At 37.1% G+C, this 22,437-nt stretch overlaps 1 protein-coding gene across 5 annotated transcripts in view; it reads left to right on the top strand.

The window, feature by feature from the left end:
- RALBP1 (ralA binding protein 1) overlaps nucleotides 1-22,437 on the top strand; it is a 39,431-nt gene that overhangs the window by 8,909 nt on the left and 8,085 nt on the right. For 2 of the 5 annotated variants that reach the window (XM_026078801.1, XM_026078797.1), the window contains exons 2-5: nucleotides 11,093-11,386; nucleotides 17,941-18,399; nucleotides 20,219-20,568; nucleotides 21,847-22,008. In XM_026078801.1, the coding sequence (XP_025934586.1) occupies nucleotides 11,143-11,386; nucleotides 17,941-18,399; nucleotides 20,219-20,568; nucleotides 21,847-22,008 (1,215 nt within the window). In that variant the 5' untranslated portion in view covers nucleotides 11,093-11,142. Of the gene's footprint in view, nucleotides 1-9,477; nucleotides 9,522-9,631; nucleotides 9,693-11,092; nucleotides 11,387-17,582; nucleotides 17,676-17,940; nucleotides 18,400-20,218; nucleotides 20,569-21,846; nucleotides 22,009-22,437 lie in introns of those variants that run through there. The other 3 variants (XM_026078800.1, XM_026078799.1, XM_026078802.1) reach the window with 3 other exon arrangements.

Raw genomic sequence — 22,437 nt, 5'->3', positions numbered from 1 at the left:
CTTTCCCTATGGGTATAGATTGAATCTGGGGCAAAGGTGGAAAACAGAATTTATGAATCCCAACTGTGGGGGAAAAAAAAATAAAAATCAGRAATTTAAATAAAGGCTAAGTTCATCATGTGGTCTTAATGAAGAGTTGCCATTGGTGTTAATGGAAAAATGCCTGAACAGAAGAGATCATATAGTCTTATTGTTGTATGCAGGCTCATAGACCGTAATCAAAAGAGAATTTTGCTTTGTGTGGCAGGAGTTTGACAGACATTGGTATCTATGCCGGCAGATTCAAGTGGTATAGACATAACTTTGACCAATAGAAGAATTATTTTGTTAACGTGGCTCAAACCAGACCTCTGAATGAAATAAGCTGTACCAGAAAAAAGTTATTTTTGTGAATAAAAGTGCATCTACAATAAAGTTTTGCTAAAAGTGCTGTGCTGAAAGTTCAGAAAAGTCGTACTCTTATCCATATATATAAGTTGGGAAAACATTTGCATGGAGACCCAATCTACAATGCATTTTACTCGGTATGGACTTGATAAAAACTCCTGTATATTATCAAGTTACCATTAGTGGTTATTGACCTAGAAAAAAATAGTCAAAGTTTCACTTCCTGCTTTCTCCAGGCGTTTTATCTGCAGCATCTCCATTTTTGGCTATGGCATAATTATTAAATAATCATTAAAAAAAATCAGAGGAGATGTTATACAATAACCAGTCTTTTTAGATCACAGTCTTTCTTTACTCTTCTTTTGCTTCTGTGGAATGGGTTTCRTCTCAACCACCCCAGTTCTGTTTTAATTTAACAAAATATTCACTAAGAGTTGCATATGATTTGCCTGTGTTGCACTGGATCACACGGGGTTTTAAACTTGAAAAAGTCATACATTAAAACTGATCATCTGTGTCATATATCACACTGTGAAGAGATCCAAGCAAAGCTGTTTTTAGTTTCTCCATATGTTACAGAACTATCAGTTCAAATGACAGCTTGTAATTTATACAACTCTTCATCTGCATTCAATACATAGTGGCAAAAATCGAATGTAAAGCTCAAGAAACTTAACTTTCACAGTTTTAACAGTAAAGGCTTGTATAGCATTATTTTTGTTTTCAGAAAATGCTAATTTCTTAGTATCATAATGCCTTAGAATCAGATTTTCTTTGACTTTGGTAAAATAAACTAAATTGTTAGTACTGACCTCACAGTTAAAGGACTCTGAAGTGACTTTCATAAAAGGGACTTAATGCTGTTTGAAAATTCTGTAAATAAAATAATGGTCAAAGTTCAGCCACTTCAGTGAAGAAGTATGCCACTCCTAATTGATTTTTTGATATTCATTATGAAGGACARTATCTCAATAATGGATTGAAAAGAGACTGTGTGAATTCAGCATAGCAGTACTTCCAGCAGTGTATGCGCTCTTTGTCGTTTCCTCCACATTATCAGCAGATTTACTTAGTTGACAAAATGTTGGTAGGCTTCATCTGTACTAAATTAAATGTGTTAGTATGTGGTAGCAAATGGCTTTTAAAGCACAAATCAACAGATGAAAATTAAGGATTGTTTGTCGGGGGGCATACCCATTCTGGTCTCATTGTAATTGGCATAGATCAGAAAGATGCTGGTAATGCTGTGGCACTGGCTTCTGCTTGTACAAGTAAACTGAGTGTCTGTTCAAGGTGTCCATACAACTTGAACTGGTTCTGCTGGCAGGAGCCTCAGTATGTGTTGTTGCGTCTTTACTGCTGCTCTTGCTTGTGCCAGGTAAAATAATGCTATCATGGGTATGCCAATGTGTTATATTACATTACATATTTCTGGTGTGCAGACATATCCCAAATTTCTTGCCAGGGTTAAAGCCAAAACGTAGATTGTGCAGTGTCCTTAATATTTGCTGTTTATAATTTTGAATATCTTAGCATGTCTTTTGGAATAGTTTAGCATGTGTTAGCTAATTCACTCTTTAAAAAAAAAAAAAAAAAGCCTTGAGTTTAGGCTATAGATAGCCTAAGATATTTTTCTGAATCAGGTGACGGAACTGAATGTGCAGAGTTCTAGCCTCTTTGGAAGACTGGTTTCTAGTCCTTTGTTTTGTGACCTATCATGTTCAATCTGGAGAAGCTTTTGAAAGAATATCAGAAAAGCACAAAACTAGTAAATATTTGATGGCAAATCAATGGCTTCTATTTTGATTGTTTGCTGAATTCCCATCCTCTCCCCCTCTGCACTGTGGTGTTTATAACTTGCTTTTTGAATAGAACTTTTAGTACATTCGGCTTAACCAGTCATGTTTTTTTGTGGGGGAGAGGGGGATTGTCTTTCATTTTTTGTTTTTAACTGACTTCACTAAGCAGAGTGGTGTGTTCAAGTTGGCTGAGCTTTAATTTGAGGGACTGGAGTGTGACCCTATGATAATTGCATCTAATGCCATAATTAAAATCTCTGCGATAAGGGGAATTTGTCATTAAATAGACTCTGCTCAGCAACTGATAAGAGTATAAAAATTATATTAATTCATATGATCATCAACAGATGTATGACTTGCTGCAGATCTTTGGTCACCAAGGATTAGAGTTCCCTTCTGAAATGTGAATTGTGTAAAACTTGTATATAGTTCCGGGGGGGGAGGGGGGAAAACCTGTATGTTTATAGCAATTGATAAAATGTAAACTGCACACACTTTATTATGTTGCATTTTCTTCCCTTCCTCTGTTAAGTGGCTTAAGTGAAAATTGCTGTTCTGCTGCACCAGTGTTAGTGCTGGCACAAGGGTTGGGGAGGTGGAAGAAGAGGAACAGGATCTCCGTACAAGGATTGATCCTAAAGCCAATCTAAGCAAGAAAGGGTGCTATGAATGTTATACAGCGTGGTGTTTTTCAGAACTACAGAAGCATTTGATACATCTGCAGGACACTTCATATTATTAGTTTTGTTTTCAATACTTTAGCCTTTATCAAAAGTTACCGTATTTTCATTTGGCCTGAAAATTGCCAGATTTGGTTTCTTAGGCTGATATTTAATAACAAAAACAAAAAGCATTAACCAAATACTTCTGACTGTTTCTGAGAATGAAGATAACAGGAAAAAAATCTCTTTTCTGTAACAAAAATATTTTAAGCAAGCAAACATTTTTAATGCTGTCCACATTTTAGAGTGGAAATCTAAATTTTGCAGGGATGACCTCCCAGATTTCCTTACTTCTGTGTGAACTGTAATTTGCAGAAGCCTTAATTAGGATTAAGTGTGGGAAAAATAGAAGGTGGCACTGGGAAACAACGAGCAGCACTGGGGTGAGATTAGATGAGGCACTGTGTGGAGAAGAGGAAAGGTAAAACTGGAGTTGCGTAGGTCAGATGCTGAGTATCTGAATGGTCAGAAGAAGGTTGTGAGAGAGAAGAGGTACAGTTCTGATGATGGAAGAACTGGACTGCATGAAGCCAAATGGAAGAAGGGAATAAAAGGCTATTGGAGAGGTACTGAGCCTGGGAAACAGTGGGACTAGACCTATGGAATGGAAAACTAGTAAGCTGGGCCCAGCTGAATAAGAATAGTGGAGGTATTGGTGTCAGGTTACTTTGTGGTAACAAGAACATCAGAGCTAGGAGCCGTATACCAGAGGGGTAAAATGAGAAAATGCTGAGCAGTAGAGCAGTGCTTCCCCAAGAAGTATGAGGTATAAGCTGTAGACCAGCACTTCCCCAAGAAGTATGAAGAATAAGAAGTGATTCTCTGGGTGGGCAGTCACAGTAAGCAGGTAGCTTACTAGTCAAGATAATCCTGCAAAAGTCTGGCTTCGTAACAGTATCTGCCTCATGATGCTGTGTCCAGACCTTCTGCTTGTAACTTCACTAGAGTCATGCAGTGTAAAGCCATTAAATGGCAGTCCTTCCAGCTGTTAGTTTGTTAGTTGTTTATGAGAATGCCTTTTATATATGTGTTTGTGATCATAGGATAATGTACCATTTTGAAACTACTTCCATGACAGTTGGTTTAACTGGGGAAAGGGCTTTAACACATAAAGGGGCTTGCTGAAATATCCTTGAAGGATGGGAGTGAGCGTGAGAGCCAGGCACGGCATAGTTTGTCTATCCTCTGTATATGGCTGTGCTCATTATTTTATAACAAAGATTTGTGCCTAGGCTATTCTTCTAAGATATCTGTTTTAGCCTGTACTGAAGCAGACAATTGGATGTAAATTATCACAGTGTGACTTGCCAGAGAAGTAGGATGCTGGGGCAAAACAGGTAGTGTGACAGCACAGGTTTGCCTCACTCACAGCCGGGGCAGGAAACTGAGTCGCAGATGGAACAGGGGCCTGGGACAGGGGCTTTTCCTCTGCAGTTATGGTCACTTTCTTTTGAGGGACGTTCTCACTGGAGCAAAGCACTTAACTCTTACCATGAGTCCAAGATTTAGTTTCCAGTGTTTCCCCCAAGACTGTCTGTTGAAAACATATCCAGTAAATTGCTGCCTGGTGGTGGTCTACAGAATTGGTAGACCAGAGGCTGAGATACTGTTTTGCCTGAACTGAATTCAACTGAAAAGTAGATGCTACCATATATCTTGAGGTTTTATCATAATGCGACTGTGCAGGCAACCTTGTTTCTGATGCTTCTAAAGTGTTTTTTTTGTTTTTTTTTTTAAGTTTGGGTCTCTTATTGAATGGATTAATGAACAGCTGCAATACCTTTGATAAAATGGAGTAACTTGGATACGGCTACTTATTCTGAACCTGGACTGGATCCTGCAACAGTCCACTCAGATAAGGATGTGGTCTATAACTCTCTGGTTGCAAGAGCTAAGTATACATTAGTTTTGTGTATTTGCGTATCACTGCATCTGAGCTGATACAGACTCTCAGAGCAGAACTGGAAATACTTTGGATGGTATTGTAATCATGGCAGACTTTATCCATCTAAAGATAAATAGTAGCACACTTAACTGTTACTTTTAGAGCTGATCTGTTGCTGGCATTGTTTTTGAAAAATGTACAGCTTGTTCCTACGTGACTTGAGTTGATGTGGTTACCCACGCTCTTTTAAAGTAAGTTTTAACATTCTTACAGCATCAAGTATCTTGTAAAATACTCTTAGATTTGGAAGCTCTGCAATTTATATTTTATTCTCTTCATCCAGAAAATCTTGCAAAAGCCCTCCTTGAGGCTCTAATTATTGCTAATTATGGAGAGTGCATGACTCACAAGGGAGTTACTTAATGCTCTGTTTATGCCATTACTCCGACTTGTGAAATTTTAAACATGCTTTACCTGTCTACATGATGCACTTCCCATTTCCTTCTACTTTCATGGCCATATTGCCTTATGAAAGAAAGAAAAGGACACCTGGGTACTGCTTGTTAAATAAAATAGATGGCCTCTGATGTTGTTCTGCTGTTGACTACATGTAATTGAACCAACAAGGCAGAGTTACAGTTTAAGAAATATTTGAGCAAAAGCAGTATTTTTTTTATTAAGCTTTGTCAGTACATTGTGAAAACAGCATTTTTTTTGCAAAAGGCAGTTTAAACTGTTGTATTTTGTTGCACTAATAAAACCTCAGCACATTTATTATTTGATGACTAAAACAAATGGTTTGTTAGTTTTAAGCTTGTAGAAACTGTTTGTTGTTTAAGCTGTTGCTGTAGTTGACAGCCAGCAGTAATTGTAAGAAGATTAAGTATGGGCTTACTTATCAATGTGCTCATCTCTTAGAAGCACCATAGTTTTAATGGCTCACACAGTGAATAGTAGTAGTAGTCTGAGCTAGATGCAGAATGTATACTTGTCTCAGACTTTGTATGCACTTGCAAATAACTTCTTCCCAACTCTGTTTTCTCATCTTTGAGTCATCTTTTTAGCCATTTCAGGAGCTGTATGAAAGATTACCACTGTTTCTGAAGTGCTTTGACATCTTCAGACCACAAGTGATATTTTCTGTTCTGTTCTCTTCTGGTTCACTACTTTTTCAAAGTGAGCTATGCTTATTACTAGGATAATTCCTCTTTCTTCATAAATRTCTAGCTCTTGGGACTAACCGCCTAAGACCATGAAATATTGCTGTGTTCTGGATCTTGATTTTTGTGTAGTTATCATATAGTAGGCTGTGGTGCCTGAATGAGTGCTCCCACTCTGCCTCTGTCGTTTGATTGTTGATTTCTTGGGACTGTCACCACTGTAACACATGGACTTTCAGGGTGTGTCTGTGGGGAGATGGAGTGGTTTGGGGACACCCACAGTGCTTCAGGTGTGGTCTTGCATAATTCTTGTTACAGAAAATTTCCTGGCATCTTTCATTCTGCACAACAGTTTTACAGAACGGCATCTGTGCATGCAATCACCTGTTTTTATTTGCTTCTGCTGTTTACAGTTGGTGAGGAGGTGCAAAGTCACAATACATACATGCAAAGTAGAAATAATGGAGCCTTCTGTACTGAATGCAAGAGCTGTTTGGTCTTTTAAACTGTGCCTTACTTTCAATGTGTTAATGCCAATTTTTATGACATATTGTAATAAGTGAGATCTATTAAGGTTGCCTACCATGCCCCTCTCTATCTTCAGTTTTTTACAGTTTTGTCAAACCTCGGCTGTTTAAAATTAATTTGTACTTAGCAGGTACATAGCTCAGGATGAATGTTTGAGGGAAGAGTTCAGCTATTTTTAAGAATGAGACTAGGAAAAAAAACATTTTGGCCATGTTAGTTCTGCAGGCATCTTCCTTTCTCTCCCCACATCCCGTTCTTGTGTTTGGTGAATGGACTTCAAAGATAGTGGCGATGGCTAGGATGAGGTTTTGTGTTAAGGATGTACCTTTTGCCTTCTGTGTTTACAACCTCTTCTAATTTTGCCTTTCTTTGGAGGATAGAAGAAAGGTCACAATTCAGGTGTTCAGTGAAGGCTTTTTATTTTTCATATTCAGTTATTTTGAAGGTTCAACTCAGTGCTGAGCAGGACGAACGTTTCTGATACTGCGTTTTGGGGGGTACTGAAGAGAATAGCTAGGTCTGTGCTGAGATGAGCTCTGATGAGCTTGTGAGAGCTCATGTAACAACATTCTTGGCTCTTGTGGAAAAAGAATCAAATGTCAAGAGAACAAGAACTGGTGGGAGCTGCGGAGTCTGCTGTTGGTAGGAAGGTAAGGAAGGTGACAACTTCTTGCGATACTAGGGAGAGACTGAGAGCTAGTGGGAGAAATGTGGACAAGGTGAGAAGATGAGGTGCAGTTAACAATGAGGAATCAAATGACTGCAGCAGGAGAAGAATATCTAGGAGGAAACTGGACCTGATAACTAAGCAGAAAAAGAGGAAGAAGAGGGAGAGCTATATCTGGTAAGCAAGCAAGGTGCAGCAGGAGAGTAGGAACCAACTGAATAAAGAACATGGGGAGGAGGAAGAGTGAGACTGAGCAAGGAATTTGGGTCACAGAGCAGATGAAGAATGTGTGTTGTGTGTGGCGCACTGATGATGAAAAGGAGAAACAGACCGAGACAGAAGCTGTGAGAGTACTGGCACTGGATGTAAAGAAATTGAAACTTGAAGTTATGGAGAAAATAATTAGAACAAGATGGAATTTAGAGAGCTTGAGCTAGTGTTCAATATCACAAAACAACTGAGCTGCCCAAAGAGGGAGGTCACTCTCCTGTCATCATGATTCAGCCCCTTCTTTGCTTTCCATCTCTAGTGCTTGTTGAACTCTTCCAGTTCAGCGGCAGAAACCTGTTAGAGTGGGTAGCAAATTTAGTCAGCTCACAAAGGGAGTGAGAGTGACCTACTGGAATCAGGGATGAGGACTAGCTCTGTGTGTGTGTGTTAACGGGGGGAATAGCGTGGCCTTCGCCATGTGGCAGTACTGATCCGTTAAATCTGACTGATGAGAACTGTATAGGTCAAGAGCAGAGTTTTGAAGCAAAGAACCTGCTAGGGAAGAGAGACAGGATTGAAACAGGAACAGGTTGGGAAGAAGGGGTCAAGTCTGAGAGACTGATGGGGAGAAAAGCTCTAGAATTTGGCAGAAGAATTTGCCAGTTAGAAATGTTCCTTCTCAAAATGTTGAGAGGATCCAAATTTTTTCAGTCTTGCCATTCCTTGCTGACAGCAAGTATTTGTAAAAGCCAGAGGAAAGGTACACATTTGTATGGCAATAATGCATTATCATCCATTAGTAAGAATAGAAGAGATTTTTGTGGTAGGCCTAAAGGCTCTGATTCTGCTGATGAGCCTTGTTATAATTTGAACGTAATGGAATTTCTGTTTTATTTAAAGGCCTAGGAAATTACACATACAGAAAATAATGATTAAAATCTTTATTAAAACTGTAATATAAACAAATTATGAAATGCAACTGCGATCTTAATCTGTTCCATTTACAAATATGTACTATTATCATCTTTATTTTTTCTTAGTGTCTCTACTTTAGTCAGAATAAAGAATGAATAGTAATCAATTAAAAAATATATCATGAATACTTTGTTTCTCATCATTCTCTGTCTTACTGTATATTATTCAAATTCTGATTTGAGTAACTTAATTTCTATAAGCAGTTTGTGATCTTCTGTAGTGAGAGACTGTTTCAAATACACATGAATTTTTCACTCTGTTTGGCATACAGAGAACTGAAGGTTCAGAGTTTAACACCAATAATAATTAAAAAAAGAGCCCACTTAAGTGGATACAAATTTAAAATTATTAACCTGGGAAAATACAAATCCATGTTATGCTTTGCAGTATCCTGCAAATTAGACCCCAGGAACTCAGTAACTGAGTAAAACACTGTTAAAGAACATTGTGTAATGTGGTGAGGGATTTGACTGGCTTCATCCCAGGAGCTCTGGCAGAGGCAAAGGATGTAGGTTCTCATTTTCCAGGGTGATGTTTATGTGCTTTTACAATGACATTGCCCTTTCCCTCTCTTTCTCTTACCCATCTTGCTCACTCTAGACGTAGACTGATTTATAGGTGTGGTCCATCCTGTTCTCAGAAAATGTTTATATGTAATATTTTTAATTTCATTCCATGAATTACTGTTGAAATACTCTCTACAGTTTTACAGCTTTTGGTAGATTTTGGGGGTGATGTTTGTTTGTTTGTTTGTTTTGTGGGAGTGGTTAAATGAAAATAGGCGTTGGGAAATAATTTTACGGATCATTCAGATGCTCAGATAAGATGCAGCAGCATTGCCAATCTATGTCATTGGTAATATTGAATGTGCATCTAGATTGAAAGTTTTGACCCTTTTTGATATCCAGAAGCCTGAAACTTTAGACACCTGTGCATTTCTATTAAAAATTTATTGCTTGAGCACACCAGTCACTTGTTTAAACACAGTATCAAATTAGTATAACAGTGCAGTATTTTATATCCATAAAAAATGTAACAAAATAGATCCCAATAAGCATGACCAAAAAAAAAAAACCCACAGGAAATAGTTGTGTCCCATATTAATGCTATTCTCTTCTAGGCTCTCTGGTTTTGGATAAGAATTTATAGTCCAGTTTGTGTGATGTATCAGGAGTACCAACTAAGCCAGTACGTATCCTTAGTTTCCCTTACTGAGGTTTTATAAAATATTGACTATCTGAGTTTGCTTAGTTTAGCACAGAGTTGGCTAATTTTTTTCTTTTTTTCTCTTTTTGTAGTTATAGTCTATGCATCAAYATTAAATAGCAAGAGTTCCAGAGAGGACTACAGGGTCCATAGGTTAGTACAGAAGCCAGAGCTATTATATCTGAATATATTTCTGTCAGAACTAAGATTCTGGCAGAAATAGGTTTGCTGCGGCTTTTGTGTTTATAATTCTGTTTTTTGAAGCCATGGTTACACAGCAACCGTGATCACTTCAGGTCTGCAGCACAGTGCACCTTCACCCCACACTCAGCCTTCCTTGTGCTTGCTCTGACAGTTGTATGAGTGTTTAGTGTATGAGTGAGGTTACAGAGCTGGTCTAGCTTAAAACAAACAAAAAAATCATTTTCCCTTGTGTTTGTCTTCCAATAGCTCAGTTTCCTTTCAGCAGCAGCACAGACTTAAGTTGGATTAAATTTACCATGTAACCAAGACTTGAGCTGTCATCCAAGTATACTAGTGGGTGTGAAAATGGCTTTTTCTTTTCCTGGGGTTTGCTCTATTTTTGTTTCTGTTCCTTCCCTTGAAAGAAGGGCTCGTATCCGAGTGACTATTTAGACAGAAGAGGCCAAGTTCAGCGAAGCTGTTTCCATAGGTATGAAGTCCCATATGGCGTATCTGTTCCAGTAGAATTTCTGACATTTATCTGTGCTGGGAAGAGTTCTTGCTTTGCTTAGGAGCTCCATTGCTGGGAATTTATAAATTGGCTTTCTTCAGCAGTTTTCATCTGAGATTTTTTTTCCACCATAACACCCTAGTGAACAATGTACCTGCATCTGGGTGCAGCTGACCTACTAAAGCCTTTCCAAATGTGAAATTGTGATTGTTGTATACCAGAAAAACTTAATCATTCTTTTTCTACCTTCTTCAATTTGCATTACCATGAATAGAAGATGAATTTGACTTTAGGCTGCTTCTTTTCTTACTGCAACAGGCTAGGCAAGTCCTTATTTGCATCTATAAAATATGCTGGGGAAAGAAGAACATGAGCTTTGCATTAAATGCAGTGCTCACTTTGAGCTTCCAGAAAAGCCTATTTTATGTGGAAATTTAAAGTTGGCTTGTTAGCCTGCTAGGACTTGAACAGAAATTCTGGTCATTTAGGGTTTTTTTAAAAGTTGGGTTTTTTAATAAGTATTAATAATCAGTATGCAAACTCCTGAATTTTATAAAAATTATTTTAAATGTTAACTATTATGATACTTAATATGTAATATTTTAAACAGCATAGAGAAGGCTAAAATTGACAGTTCTCTTAGTGTGTTAATATTGCAAGATTAGCTTAGGAGTTAATGGACAGATTCTGCAAGCACTAAGCCTAGTACATACGGTTATAAGCAGACTCTTGACATCAATGGGACTCGTCATTGTAGAATGAATTGCTGTTTCTTGTGTTTTCAGGATAGAGCTCTAAACAAGGTGCTCTAAAACTCAGTTGTTTAAATTCTGTGGGTTTTTTTTTTTCTTTGCTGCAGGTGTGATGGACAGGTAGCAGAAGATTTCACTCTGATATCAGGGAATCAGAATGACCGAGTGCTTCCTGCCTCCCACTAGCAGCCCCAGTGAACATCGTCGGGTAGAACACAGTGGGGGTCTTGCTCGTACTCCCAGCTCTGAAGAAATCAGTCCTACAAAATTCCCTGGATTGTACCGCACTGGTGAGCCTTCACCACCTCATGACAGCTTGCATGAGCCTCCAGATATAGTATCTGATGATGAAAAGGAGCATGGAAAGAAGAAAGGAAAATTTAAGAAGAAGGAAAAGAGAAGTAAGTTGGCAATTTCTCATATTTCATGCTTATAATTTTTCTTGCACTCACGTTCTCTTGAACGCGCTCTCATACGCTATCAAAACCTTGTAGAATTTCCGATGCTTTTTTATCTATTTAAGTGTGAAAGAAGTGGGCTTATACAAACAGACTTTGTGCAATACCTGCTTCTCTTCCAAAAACCTTAAACAAACAAAAAGCACATGCTCAGAATTGGATAAGCATGTTTATTAGCAAAGTCTTAAATAGTGCTTGGGCCTGGCATGGAGTTCTTCTCATCCCGTTATCTGTTCGTATTCTCAGTGGAGATTTCCAAGTGTATTTCCAAATAAAGATTCTTTGATTATTATAGCTGGCATGCTAACTAAAATAAAACTGAAAGTTTGACCTGATTTTTATACTTCTTAATTAGGAAGTGTCAGTTTTATTAAATTTAACCCTTTTCCTTTGCATCTCCTGTACTCATATAGTTTGTTATTGTCTGCCATCTCAAGTTTTCATGTGCACCCTGCATAATTATTTGAGGAGAAATAAAATGTGTGCTTTTTTCTTCCTTTACTTTCTTGGTTAAATATAAAGTTTCCTCCAGCAGTGCCTAAGTAATAGTGTAGAGTCCAAAAATGTGCAAGCCATTATCAGGATCTGAATTACAAGAACTGACAGATTAAATGTTGGGAGAAAGTAAAGCTCTGACTATAGAATCCATTCTTTATCAGTGTATCAGTGTCTAAAATTGAAATTTTCATTTAAGCAAAGTACTATTTCCACCCCCATCCAAAACCATAAAAGAGAAATCTTACTTCCAGCCTGTATACTTGTGCAAAAAATTTTGGAAACATGAAATAGTTTTTATTCAATATAGTCTTTCTACATCTTCTGAAAGAACAAAGTGCTCAGAAACACTGAGATGACACCAAGTGCTCTTGGTATCGGAAAGATCCTAACTGTCTCAAGTCTGTGAAACCTAAATATCACAGCCTAAATGTCAGTGCTTCTTCTTAGTGCTGTTTGTTTTAATAAAATTTCAAAATAATGTTCTGTAATTCCTGTCTCTCTGGAGGCTGGACATTCTGGATGCCATAATACCTTGCTACCCCCTACATGTGAAATTTGGAACATCAAAAAAAAAAAAAAAGAGACAGTACATGATATTCTGGCTTGCTAGAATGCATATGGTGACTATTTGTAATATGCGTGCACATATTTAATTAAATAATTACCCTGTATACATTTGCTGTTGCTGCACTATTTTTAATCAAACCAGTTTCCTGGAATCCAGGAATAATGTTGATTCTACCACAGTTCAGAAGGAGTGGTTGTTAAAAGACTGTGTGCCTAGTGGTTGCTGTAACTCAAAAATATATTAATCTTCAGTTAAAACCTATGCAAATTTAAACTATCGGTTTTGAGCAAATACATTCCTTTTTTTTTTTTTCTCTTGTAAATACCATTAATACAGAATATTGGATTGATTTGAGTGATGATGTAATTTTTTAGATTCATTGGGTGGGTATATATACAAGCCATTAGTTGTTCTTTTTTCCTCTTTGCAAATCAACTTTCTGTTATAACTCTGGATATGATGCCTCTAAATTTAGAATTCTTAGAGGTCAGCATTATACATAGTATGGGTTTCTTTGTGGTACAATTCTGTGTGTGTCTTATGGTGATAGCCTAACTGAAGGCTGAAGAGGAAAAATGCTTCTTCAGCACATATGCGTAATGCTGTGCACATTAGCACTGCAACTGCTTTCTTCCACAAGAGATTACAACACATTTTATGGCTGATAAAAAGCAATTTTCTTTACTTAGAAGAAGCTTTAAAGGTATAAAGTAAATCCTCAAAAAGAAGAAAATGCAAAACATAGGAAGAACCAAATTATTTCTTGCAGCTGTGATGTAAAAATTGTGTTCTTAGCTCTAAGTATGCCATATAATTGCCAGTCAAACACAAGAGTAAGTTAAATATGAAGCTTTCAGTATCCTGATGTGCCATCTAAATGTGATCATTACTATAAATATACCCCAAGCAAACATTTTACGTAAATGAACAATAGTTCTTTACAGTTGCTTGACACAGTTAAATTTAGGAGCTCCCCTTCCAGCTTTGCCTTTTGTTATTCCTTCTATACTTCTGTTCATCTTCAGTTTATTCCATCTTTTAAATTGTATGCCGTATATTCAGATTGTTTCTTTTCACCAGCAGCCTTTCTGGCCATGTGCTTGATAGCAGGCCGCAAACTGCTATGGTCATGTAATTTGGGGTTTAAACAGATATCATTGAACATTTCAATGAGAAAAAGACAACTGTTTACATTAAATTATAACAGAATGTTTGTTGAGCTTAAAATGTTAGCAAATTAATGACAATGTCATCCAAACTGTCCTAAAATTGCATGCAAGTTTAATACGACAAAGGTCTTTGTTGGATATTTTGATAATACTCTAAATGTGGACTTCAGAGGTGCTGGGAGACAGGGTACACAGAGGGAAGGATAAATATCCCAAAGTTTCTTAAGTTAGCTTTTTAGGTAAATCTTATTTGTGTAAATAATGTATTCTTAGCATCAGCATTATTATGTATTGTAAGAAAGCATTTTTGTATGTTAGTAAGGGATCTTTTTTTCCTATGTGGATAGTATGATTTGATATTTTTCACGTTAATAGCAATAACCTAATACTATAAAGCAGTTATCCTGGGAAGACTTAAAGTGCAAAAAATTTGGTGGGAATGGTAAGAAATTAAATGGAATATTGGTTTTCATGTGCAGTATCAGCTGCTGAAACAGTTTCAGCCCCTCATTTCTATTCCCGCTGCTCCTCTGYGATAGTATGAGTGTTGGTGAGCTGTAGCGTGAGTTAGATTAGGAGATTTGTTTGGGTTGCAATTTTTTCTTTTTTTAAAAAAAAACTGAAATAGATTTAACTCAGATCTTTCCCCTGATTCAAGAAATGCATGTCCATACAAGAACTTGCAATGTGGCAGTGTGAGAGCAAAGGCAGATTTTTTTGAACCAGTAATGGTTTATGTGAGACTGCAACCAGAGTAACTGATTAAAAAAAATAAATACAAGTTTAACCTTCTGTCAGTAATCACATGTTGGTAAAGCCATAAAACATGCAGTTCCTTACAGAAGATGAAGGTTATAGGAAATGCTTAAAAAGTGATTCTATTCAGCAGAATTTCTGTAGGAGATCAATTTTAAATAGGGGGTCTGTATGTTGTGCATCTCTTACTCAGTTTACCTCTGAGCTTGATACCATAGGACAGGATGGGTTCAATATGCAGCTAGGATCTTTTATTTATAATCATTTTCTTTATTTAATTTTTGTGGGGAAAATGGAGAATAAGTTGAACTGTAAGCTAAACTCTCTTATAAGAAGACAGCAGTATCATAGGTAGAGACTCTTCTGAATTTTCAAGGAAATCTTTTTGACAACTGTATTCCTACTGTGTTGGGGCTTTCTTGCATGTGTTCTTTTGGCATGTTAGATGAGAGCTGAGCTATTCCTATGGTTAATCTGGGGACAGAAGCAGAATGCTAAACCTGCTCCAGAAAATCTTTGGTCACCAAATAGATGTTAAGCTTGATCTTCTTCCCTGTGTTGCTGTGTTGCCTGGGTGGGGTTCCAGCGATCTGCAGCTCTTTCTKCTCACTGCCACCAGGCGGAAGAGATGAGCCTGTTCTCTTTCACCACCTTTTCTGCTTCTTCAGCATCTTAAGGGATTTTTCTCCAAAATAATTTCTGCTCAGGAATGCATCATCAGTATGGACTTCTGGCARCCATGTAAAAGCTCTAATAGTACCCCCAGTTTTCTAGATAGAACAATGAAATTTAAGTTGTCTCCATGCTTATGATCCTTCATTTCTGTGTAAATTGCTAACGAAGATGAATACTACAACAGTGGTGGCTACTAGATGTGTTTAGAGGGAGATCTGTTGGAAATTGTACTGAAGCCATTGTTATCTTACATAATAATCGAATAGCTGCTATTGCAAACAAAATTTTATTTTCTATTGATCTGGAGTGCTGAGAAACTCTGAATAAATTTACTTTTTAGCTTTTGATAAATTTACTTTTTTCTGTATATATTCAGGATGTTTATATTTCAGTATACTATATCACTGGCAAAAGTGATAACAGTAATTTTATTATCGAGAGTATACTTGCATCTAAAGAAAATCAGGCTACTGTAGAAGAGTCATGTGGGAGTTTCTCTGTAATCTGAGAGTAGTATATATTCCTAAACTTTGACTTATGTTACTGAGACAAATTAAAATAGTCTGGTTTTGTATTTGACTTGCTACTTCATGTCTTCTCATAAAGTCAAGAAATACCAGTTTCAGGAACACATGTTATTGCTAGTATTACATTACCAAAGAGCTAGAAATGCAGGAAGATTTGTGTTGCAACACTGAGTGTTGAGACATGTAACACAGGTGCTTTGTTTATTGATGGAATCAAACTCCAAACTTAGGTCCCCTGTATGTGACTCACAGAGAACATGCCAGTACTATACATGGTTTCTTATTTAAAAAAAAAAAAAAAGCCCTACTACGTTAGATATTGGGCTGTTAAAGCTAGGCAATAGGAAATGTTGAGGACAGATTGTTTTGGGCTCTGCTGAAGATTTAGCTTTTGCCTCAGGAACTGCATCTATGAACTCTGTCTTAAAACTCAGTGCCAGACCCGTCTCATTCTCACAAAGCATAACGGTAAAATATGCTCCTTTTTTTGCCCCGTAGTTGGTGCATCAGCAGTACTTTCCACATCAGAGTGAGGTGTGAATCCTTAGTTTATGCTTTGCAGGAGGTTTCCTTACCCATTTGCAATTTTAGGTTACAAAAAGAGTGAGCATGGTACAGCCAGTAAACTGGGAGGACAGAGACCTGGTTGCTGGTTGTTCTCGAGTCAAAGTTTGCATTTTTATATTAAAAATTCACTAGGGCAGGGGTAATGCTGAAATCTCTCTGTTCTTCCATGAAAGTGCATGTGTTTGGCAGTCTTAGGGAAGAGTCCAGGATGGGAAAGGTGAACTGGTCAAATGACTAATTATTTTATGACAATTCCATGTTTTCACACATTTCATGTATTTATTTGACTATTAAAAACTGCCTTCTACCAAGCAGACGAGGAAGCTTCAAAATATAGAGAGCTCCTTGGATTTGCTGAAATAATGCTGAGAAACTCTCCACCTCTTAGTATATTCCAGAACTGGAAGGACAGAAGACAATTTTTAATGAGCTTTGGTTCCTTTGACACAAGCTCTTTAACCTGTAAGAATTACAGCCTAGAATCTCATCCGTGAATGCTTTCTCTTACAATCCAAGTAATGACCTGATTTGCTACCACACAAAACTATTCACTAAGAAATGACACTTGACTGTTGGTGCACTGCTTCATTCACGCAGAGGCACTGACTGATTTCCAGTAATGAAAGAGTGTAAAAGGATCTGTATAATGGGGGCATCACGTTAAAGCAAGAGCTGGTTACCCACTGGGTTGGGGGACCTAGGCTGTGCAAATGATATATAAAATATCTTCTTTGCTGAACAGGTTTCAGGCTTGCTTTCCTTATAAGGAGTACTTTGTATGTAAAATCACAATTAATTGACTTGGAAGTTGTGTTGGTTTGTATGTTGGGTTTGCACTGCCTTTTTTTTTTTTTTTTTTTTTTTTTTTTTTTTTTTTTTTTTTTTTTTTTTTTTTTTGTTTTTTTTTTTTTTTTTTTTTTAATGCACCTTTAAAGATTTCCTTGTTCTTGCCTGAAGGATAGGCAGGGCTAGCTGCAGAGGTGTAATTAATAAAAATACTGGTGCATATGTTTTAGACAACACTTGGTATTTTGCAGCTGACATAGCATACTCTGACCATGGACTTGTTTCAAGCTCTCACCTAGGCTTTTTAAGACAAATACGCAACTTTATTGACAGGTATTGTGCTAGTGTTACTGGAATTGTCTTACTCCCCTAATGGAAAAGTAAGTTTCCTTGGGCTTTTTTCACCTTTTTGGCATTTTTATTTGAGGTTAAAACTTTATTAACTTCATGCTTATCTTAAAATTTGTAGTGTTTTGGAAAGGGATTGGGCAAATAAGGGACTGAAACGTAGTTTGTTCTTACTGGAATTTTGTTAGAGATGTGTGTATGTAGTAGATGATCCTTAACAGCAATTCTTATACTGTTGATTACAGGAACATAGAAGTTGCCAGACAGTTGTTTTTATTTTGCATTTCCTTGACTATTAAATGGGAAAATAGCCCATAAGATGGACATTGTCATAATGAGTAAGTATATGAAGTATTAAATGTTTAGATCATTCAGGAGATGTGTGACTTATTTTTGATATGAATATGCAACTTTGAATTAATCCTTGTCCACTTAACTCTGTAACAACTTAAGAGAACCTTCTGAAGACTCAGGCAGGCACTATGTTTTAATTCACATTACTTCTTCTCTCCCCCTTCTTTTTTTCTCCTAGTTACAAAATATACATAAACTAAATAAACTTACATCTGTCCTCCTCTTGCTTCTTCCTCCTTTGTCTAATAGCGGAAGGTTATGCTGCCTTTCAAGAAGACAGTTCTGGTGATGAAGCGGAAAGTCCTTCCAAGCTGAAGCGGTCCAAGGGGATACATGTCTTCAAGAAACCCAGCTTTTCCAAAAAAAAGGAAAAGGATTTTAAAATAAAAGAGAAACCCAAAGATGAAAAACATAAGGAAGACAAACATAAGGAAGACAAACATAAAGAGAAGAAGTCAAAAGACTTAACTGCAGCAGATGTTGTAAAACAGTGGAAAGAGAAGAAGAAAAAGAAAAAGCCAATTCAGGAGACAGAGATACCTCAAGTGGATGTTCCAAGTCACAGACCTGTGTTTGGCATTCCTCTGGCTGATGCAGTAGACAGGACCATGATGTATGATGGCATCCGCCTGCCAGCAGTTTTCCGTGAATGTATAGATTATGTAGAGAAGTATGGCATGAAATGTGAAGGCATCTACAGAGTTTCAGGTATTCTGAGCACACTGAGGTGCAGGTTTCTAAGATTTTTTTACTTATAATTTTCTTACTATTTTATCATTTTCAACACATACAGCCACATAAAGCTGTATTAATTTAATTACGTAAAAGATAATCAAGTAGCTAAAGTTAAGCAAATCCATGAGTCTGAAATTCCAGAGAAGTTGCTAATATAGTGGTACTTTTTAATGGCAATAAAAATATAATTATTTGGGCCTTTTGTGGTAGGACAGTAACTATGAATAAAATGTGCTGGTACGGCCAGCTTGTATCTTCTGCATTAGCTGTATGGTGCTGGTTGATGGGCAAAGCAAAGCTGAGAAATAACCATTTATTACTTAAGCTTCCCACCAAGCTGCTTTTTCCATCCACTTCCATTGTACAATTTTCTTCTTAAAAAAATCTTTGAGCAAATTAAATAATGAGCAGAAAATGCAAGCTTCAGTATTTAAGCCTAGCAACACCAGGATAATCAACCATGGTAGTTGTGTAACACCAGCTTACGTAATACATTTGTGTATTTATAAAACATCAGTTTTAGTCATATTAAACAAAACAGTTGTTCTATTTGTGAAGTTCACCTGTAATATAATTTTTCTAAGTACTTCTGTGTGTATGGTGAAGGGAGCAAGAACACGTGAGAAAAGGAATTTGAGGAAAAGCATTTGAAACCAGTTATTATCTAGCACGGTAAAACAGTACTTCAGACAATTTTGGAGGCTTCATTAAGGTCTCTTTTCACTGTTGATCTGCATGGTATTTGTTAGGGATGCATAAAAATGGTAACAGTTTAAGCAGTTTCTCAACCTTGCATATTGGAACATTCTGGTTGCACATTTTTTTTGAGCCATGCTTTAGGAATTTTGGTGGGGGAAGGTTTGTTTCCCACACCACATTTTTCATGTTTGTGCTTTCTAGGTGTTCTTCAGTGCAATAGCACCCTCTTGTGTGTACAAAATTGCTTAAATTGAGGGCTCAAAAAGACAATTGCATGGCTTAACAAGCTACTGAGCACCAGCAGGTGTGTGATGACTGACTTGTTTAGACTTCACTAAATACAGCTGAATGCATTTTACCTTGCATTTACCATGGGCTAAGAGTACAGCCAGTTTTGCTTTTCGTATGTGATCCAAGCTGTGGCAGTACATTAAGCGAGCGTAACTCAAGTGGGTATTTGAGCTTTAAGAAGAAAATTTTTCTGACTGTTGAACAATCACAATGTCAGTGAGTTATAAAAACACCTCACAGAAAATATTAGCTATGTTGAGTGATTATGTAAACATGCCTTTAGTTATACAGTGCCTCAAACGCCTCATTGAGGAAAGCCAGTTGGAAATCTGGAAAATAAAAGGTGTGTTTTATTTTTGACAAAGGAAGGTTGTTATATGTAGAACTTGTTGCACAATGTTCATGTTGATAAGAAAATATTTCCTTGCTCAGGTCAGGGCTGTATAATTGAACAACCTCAAAGAAATTGAATGCAGATACACAATTGATCTTTTATTTCCCTATCTGCCCTCACCCTGTTTTAGGTTCGTTGATGTAAGGGAATGCTGGCTCCAGCTCCRATTCAGAAGTGCAGTATTTTTGCCTCATAGTAGTAGCTAATGCTTTGAGAAGCAGTGATTGTGTAATTTTGAGTCATGACTTTGACTTTGTCATGTTTGGATAACCTTTAAAAGGTATTCCTCAGTTAGTTTGCCTTGTAAGGAGAGATGAAAGAAATGCATCTCGGACAGAAAGTTTAAATATAATTATTATAGATTTACAGTTCAAGATTTCTCTTAATTCTTCATCTACATATTTTAAGGAATAAAATCAAAAGTTGATGAGCTAAAAGCAGCCTATGATCGAGAAGAATCTCCCAACCTGGAAGAATACGAGCCCAATACAGTAGCCAGCTTGCTGAAACAGTATCTTCGAGAACTGCCTGAAAATTTGCTTACCAAAGAGCTAATGCCCCGCTTTGAAGATGCTTGTGGAAAGAGCACAGAAGCTGAGAAAGTTCAGGAGTGCCAGAGGTTGCTGAAAGAGTTGCCAGAGTGTAACCATCTCCTAATTTCTTGGCTGATTGTGCACATGGATCATGTTATTGCAAAAGAACTGGAAACAAAAATGAACATCCAGAATATTTCTATAGTGCTCAGCCCTACTGTCCAGGTATGTGCACCACACAGCAAGTGTTAGAGCAGAACTTCAGTCCAAGAAAGACTTGTATATAGGTATTCTCTTGCAGGCGTAAATCAGAAATTTGCTTATAAGATTAAGCTAAATTACAGCTTCTCTTTAAGTCCTCRGGAGTTTAAAATGATATGGAAGTGGAAACGAGGCTTTCTGAATGTGAGCTGCCATAACATTTGTCTGGTATTTGGGTTTCAAATGCAGTTTAATTATGAAAGCATTACAAAGATTGCTGCCAGGGTGTTAATTCTGTTGTAAACAGCAGTTATTTAATAATGAACCCAGCTAATAATTGTTGCAGGTGCACAATATCCGTGTGTTTGTGATTTAGTGATAATTTAGTGAAGACTGTATTGTTGCCTGACTTCCATATCAAGCCAGTGAACCCTGGGCTGCAAACAGATCATCCTGGTGCAGACTTGGCCTAATGGAAACATAGCACTGGGTGTGGGTTTTCTTTCTAAAGCTCTGCTTTATAATTTATAATCTAGGTGAAAACCCAGTAGCAAAAGGGCTGGGTATTATTATTTTGCTGTGCCAGTCACTTTATAGCTAACAAAAGAAGCAACAGTTAATGTAAAACAATGCAGGCTCAATCATGTTTTGTTGTTTAAGTTGGTTTTTAGCATGCAGGTGGTGCAGATGGTAAAATGTAGGTGGTGACAGTAACTCTTCTTTTAGGATATAGCATCAAAATAAATACTTGCTTCTGTCTCATGTTAAAACAAGGAATACAGTAGCAGCTTTTTTCAAACTATTTTTTTTTTTACTGTTTTAAATCATCTGAGAGAGAAGTGGTGGAAAATATTTAGTTTTTGGCAGGGAGAGAAGAAGGTAGCCAGCAACCAGGCAAAAGCTCAGTATGGCCAGTGTTCCTTCTTGCCTGTAGCTACCACTGACTACCTTTACATGAGTAAAAAGAAAGATCTAATACATTTCTGTACCTATCAGTGATAGAAATAATTACAGTAGTGCAAGTCGCGTGAAAATTCTGAACTTAGCATGAAAATGCCTCAGAGATACAGACTTGGAAGGCAGCTTAGTGAATATATGGTGATTTATTTGAAATATCATTTTAAACCAAATTTCAGTCTCTTTGGAGAGATTGAAACATGACTACTACTCATAGATGTGCTTACTAAAGGCTGTTCCCTTTCTAGAGAAAGATAGGATCTTAGGCTGTGAACCATAATACTCAGAAAATTATGTAAATAAATCATTCTCTTAACCAGTATTTTGTCTGTCCTTTCTTTGCAGATCAGCAACCGTGTCCTATATGTATTTTTTACACACGTTCAAGAGTTCTTTGGGAATGTGACCCTAAAGCAAGTGACAAAACCTCTTCGCTGGTCAAATATGGCAACAATGCCAGCGCTTCCAGAAACACAAGAAAGCATTAAAGAAGAAATTAGACGACAGGTTGGTGATTACTTCAGTGTTTTTCTTTCTGTGCATCTTTGCCTTGTTTTTTTATATATTCAGTAGCAAATTTTCATAAGCTTTTTGCTTTTTTTTTTTTTTTTAATAACATCGTGAGTAGTGGTATTCTTGCCCATTTCATGTGTGGAAAGATATTTTATGGTCTTATGAAGATGAATATAGCTACATCTTTTCTGGATTGCTTTGCTAAATACCCAGTATTTTTATGGTGAGGGGGAAGATAGGGAGAACACGTTTAAGAATGTGGTTTCTTTAATATCCCTCTTTAGCTAGTTCTAGATCATGTGCTGAGTTTAAGTTAATGCTTGTTTTTGGTTGAAAATAGAATTCCAGACCTGTTGCCATGACGTCAAAAAGGGTTTTGGTGTTTTGGGATTTTTGTTTTTTTTTTCAGTCTGCCCCTCTCTG

This window comes from Apteryx rowi, unplaced genomic scaffold (genome assembly GCF_003343035.1).
Source record: "Apteryx rowi isolate R43461 unplaced genomic scaffold, aptRow1 scaffold_489, whole genome shotgun sequence".
In the NCBI taxonomy this organism is placed as follows: domain Eukaryota; kingdom Metazoa; phylum Chordata; class Aves; order Apterygiformes; family Apterygidae; genus Apteryx; species Apteryx rowi.
This window is presented reverse-complemented; position numbering and strand designations above follow the sequence as displayed.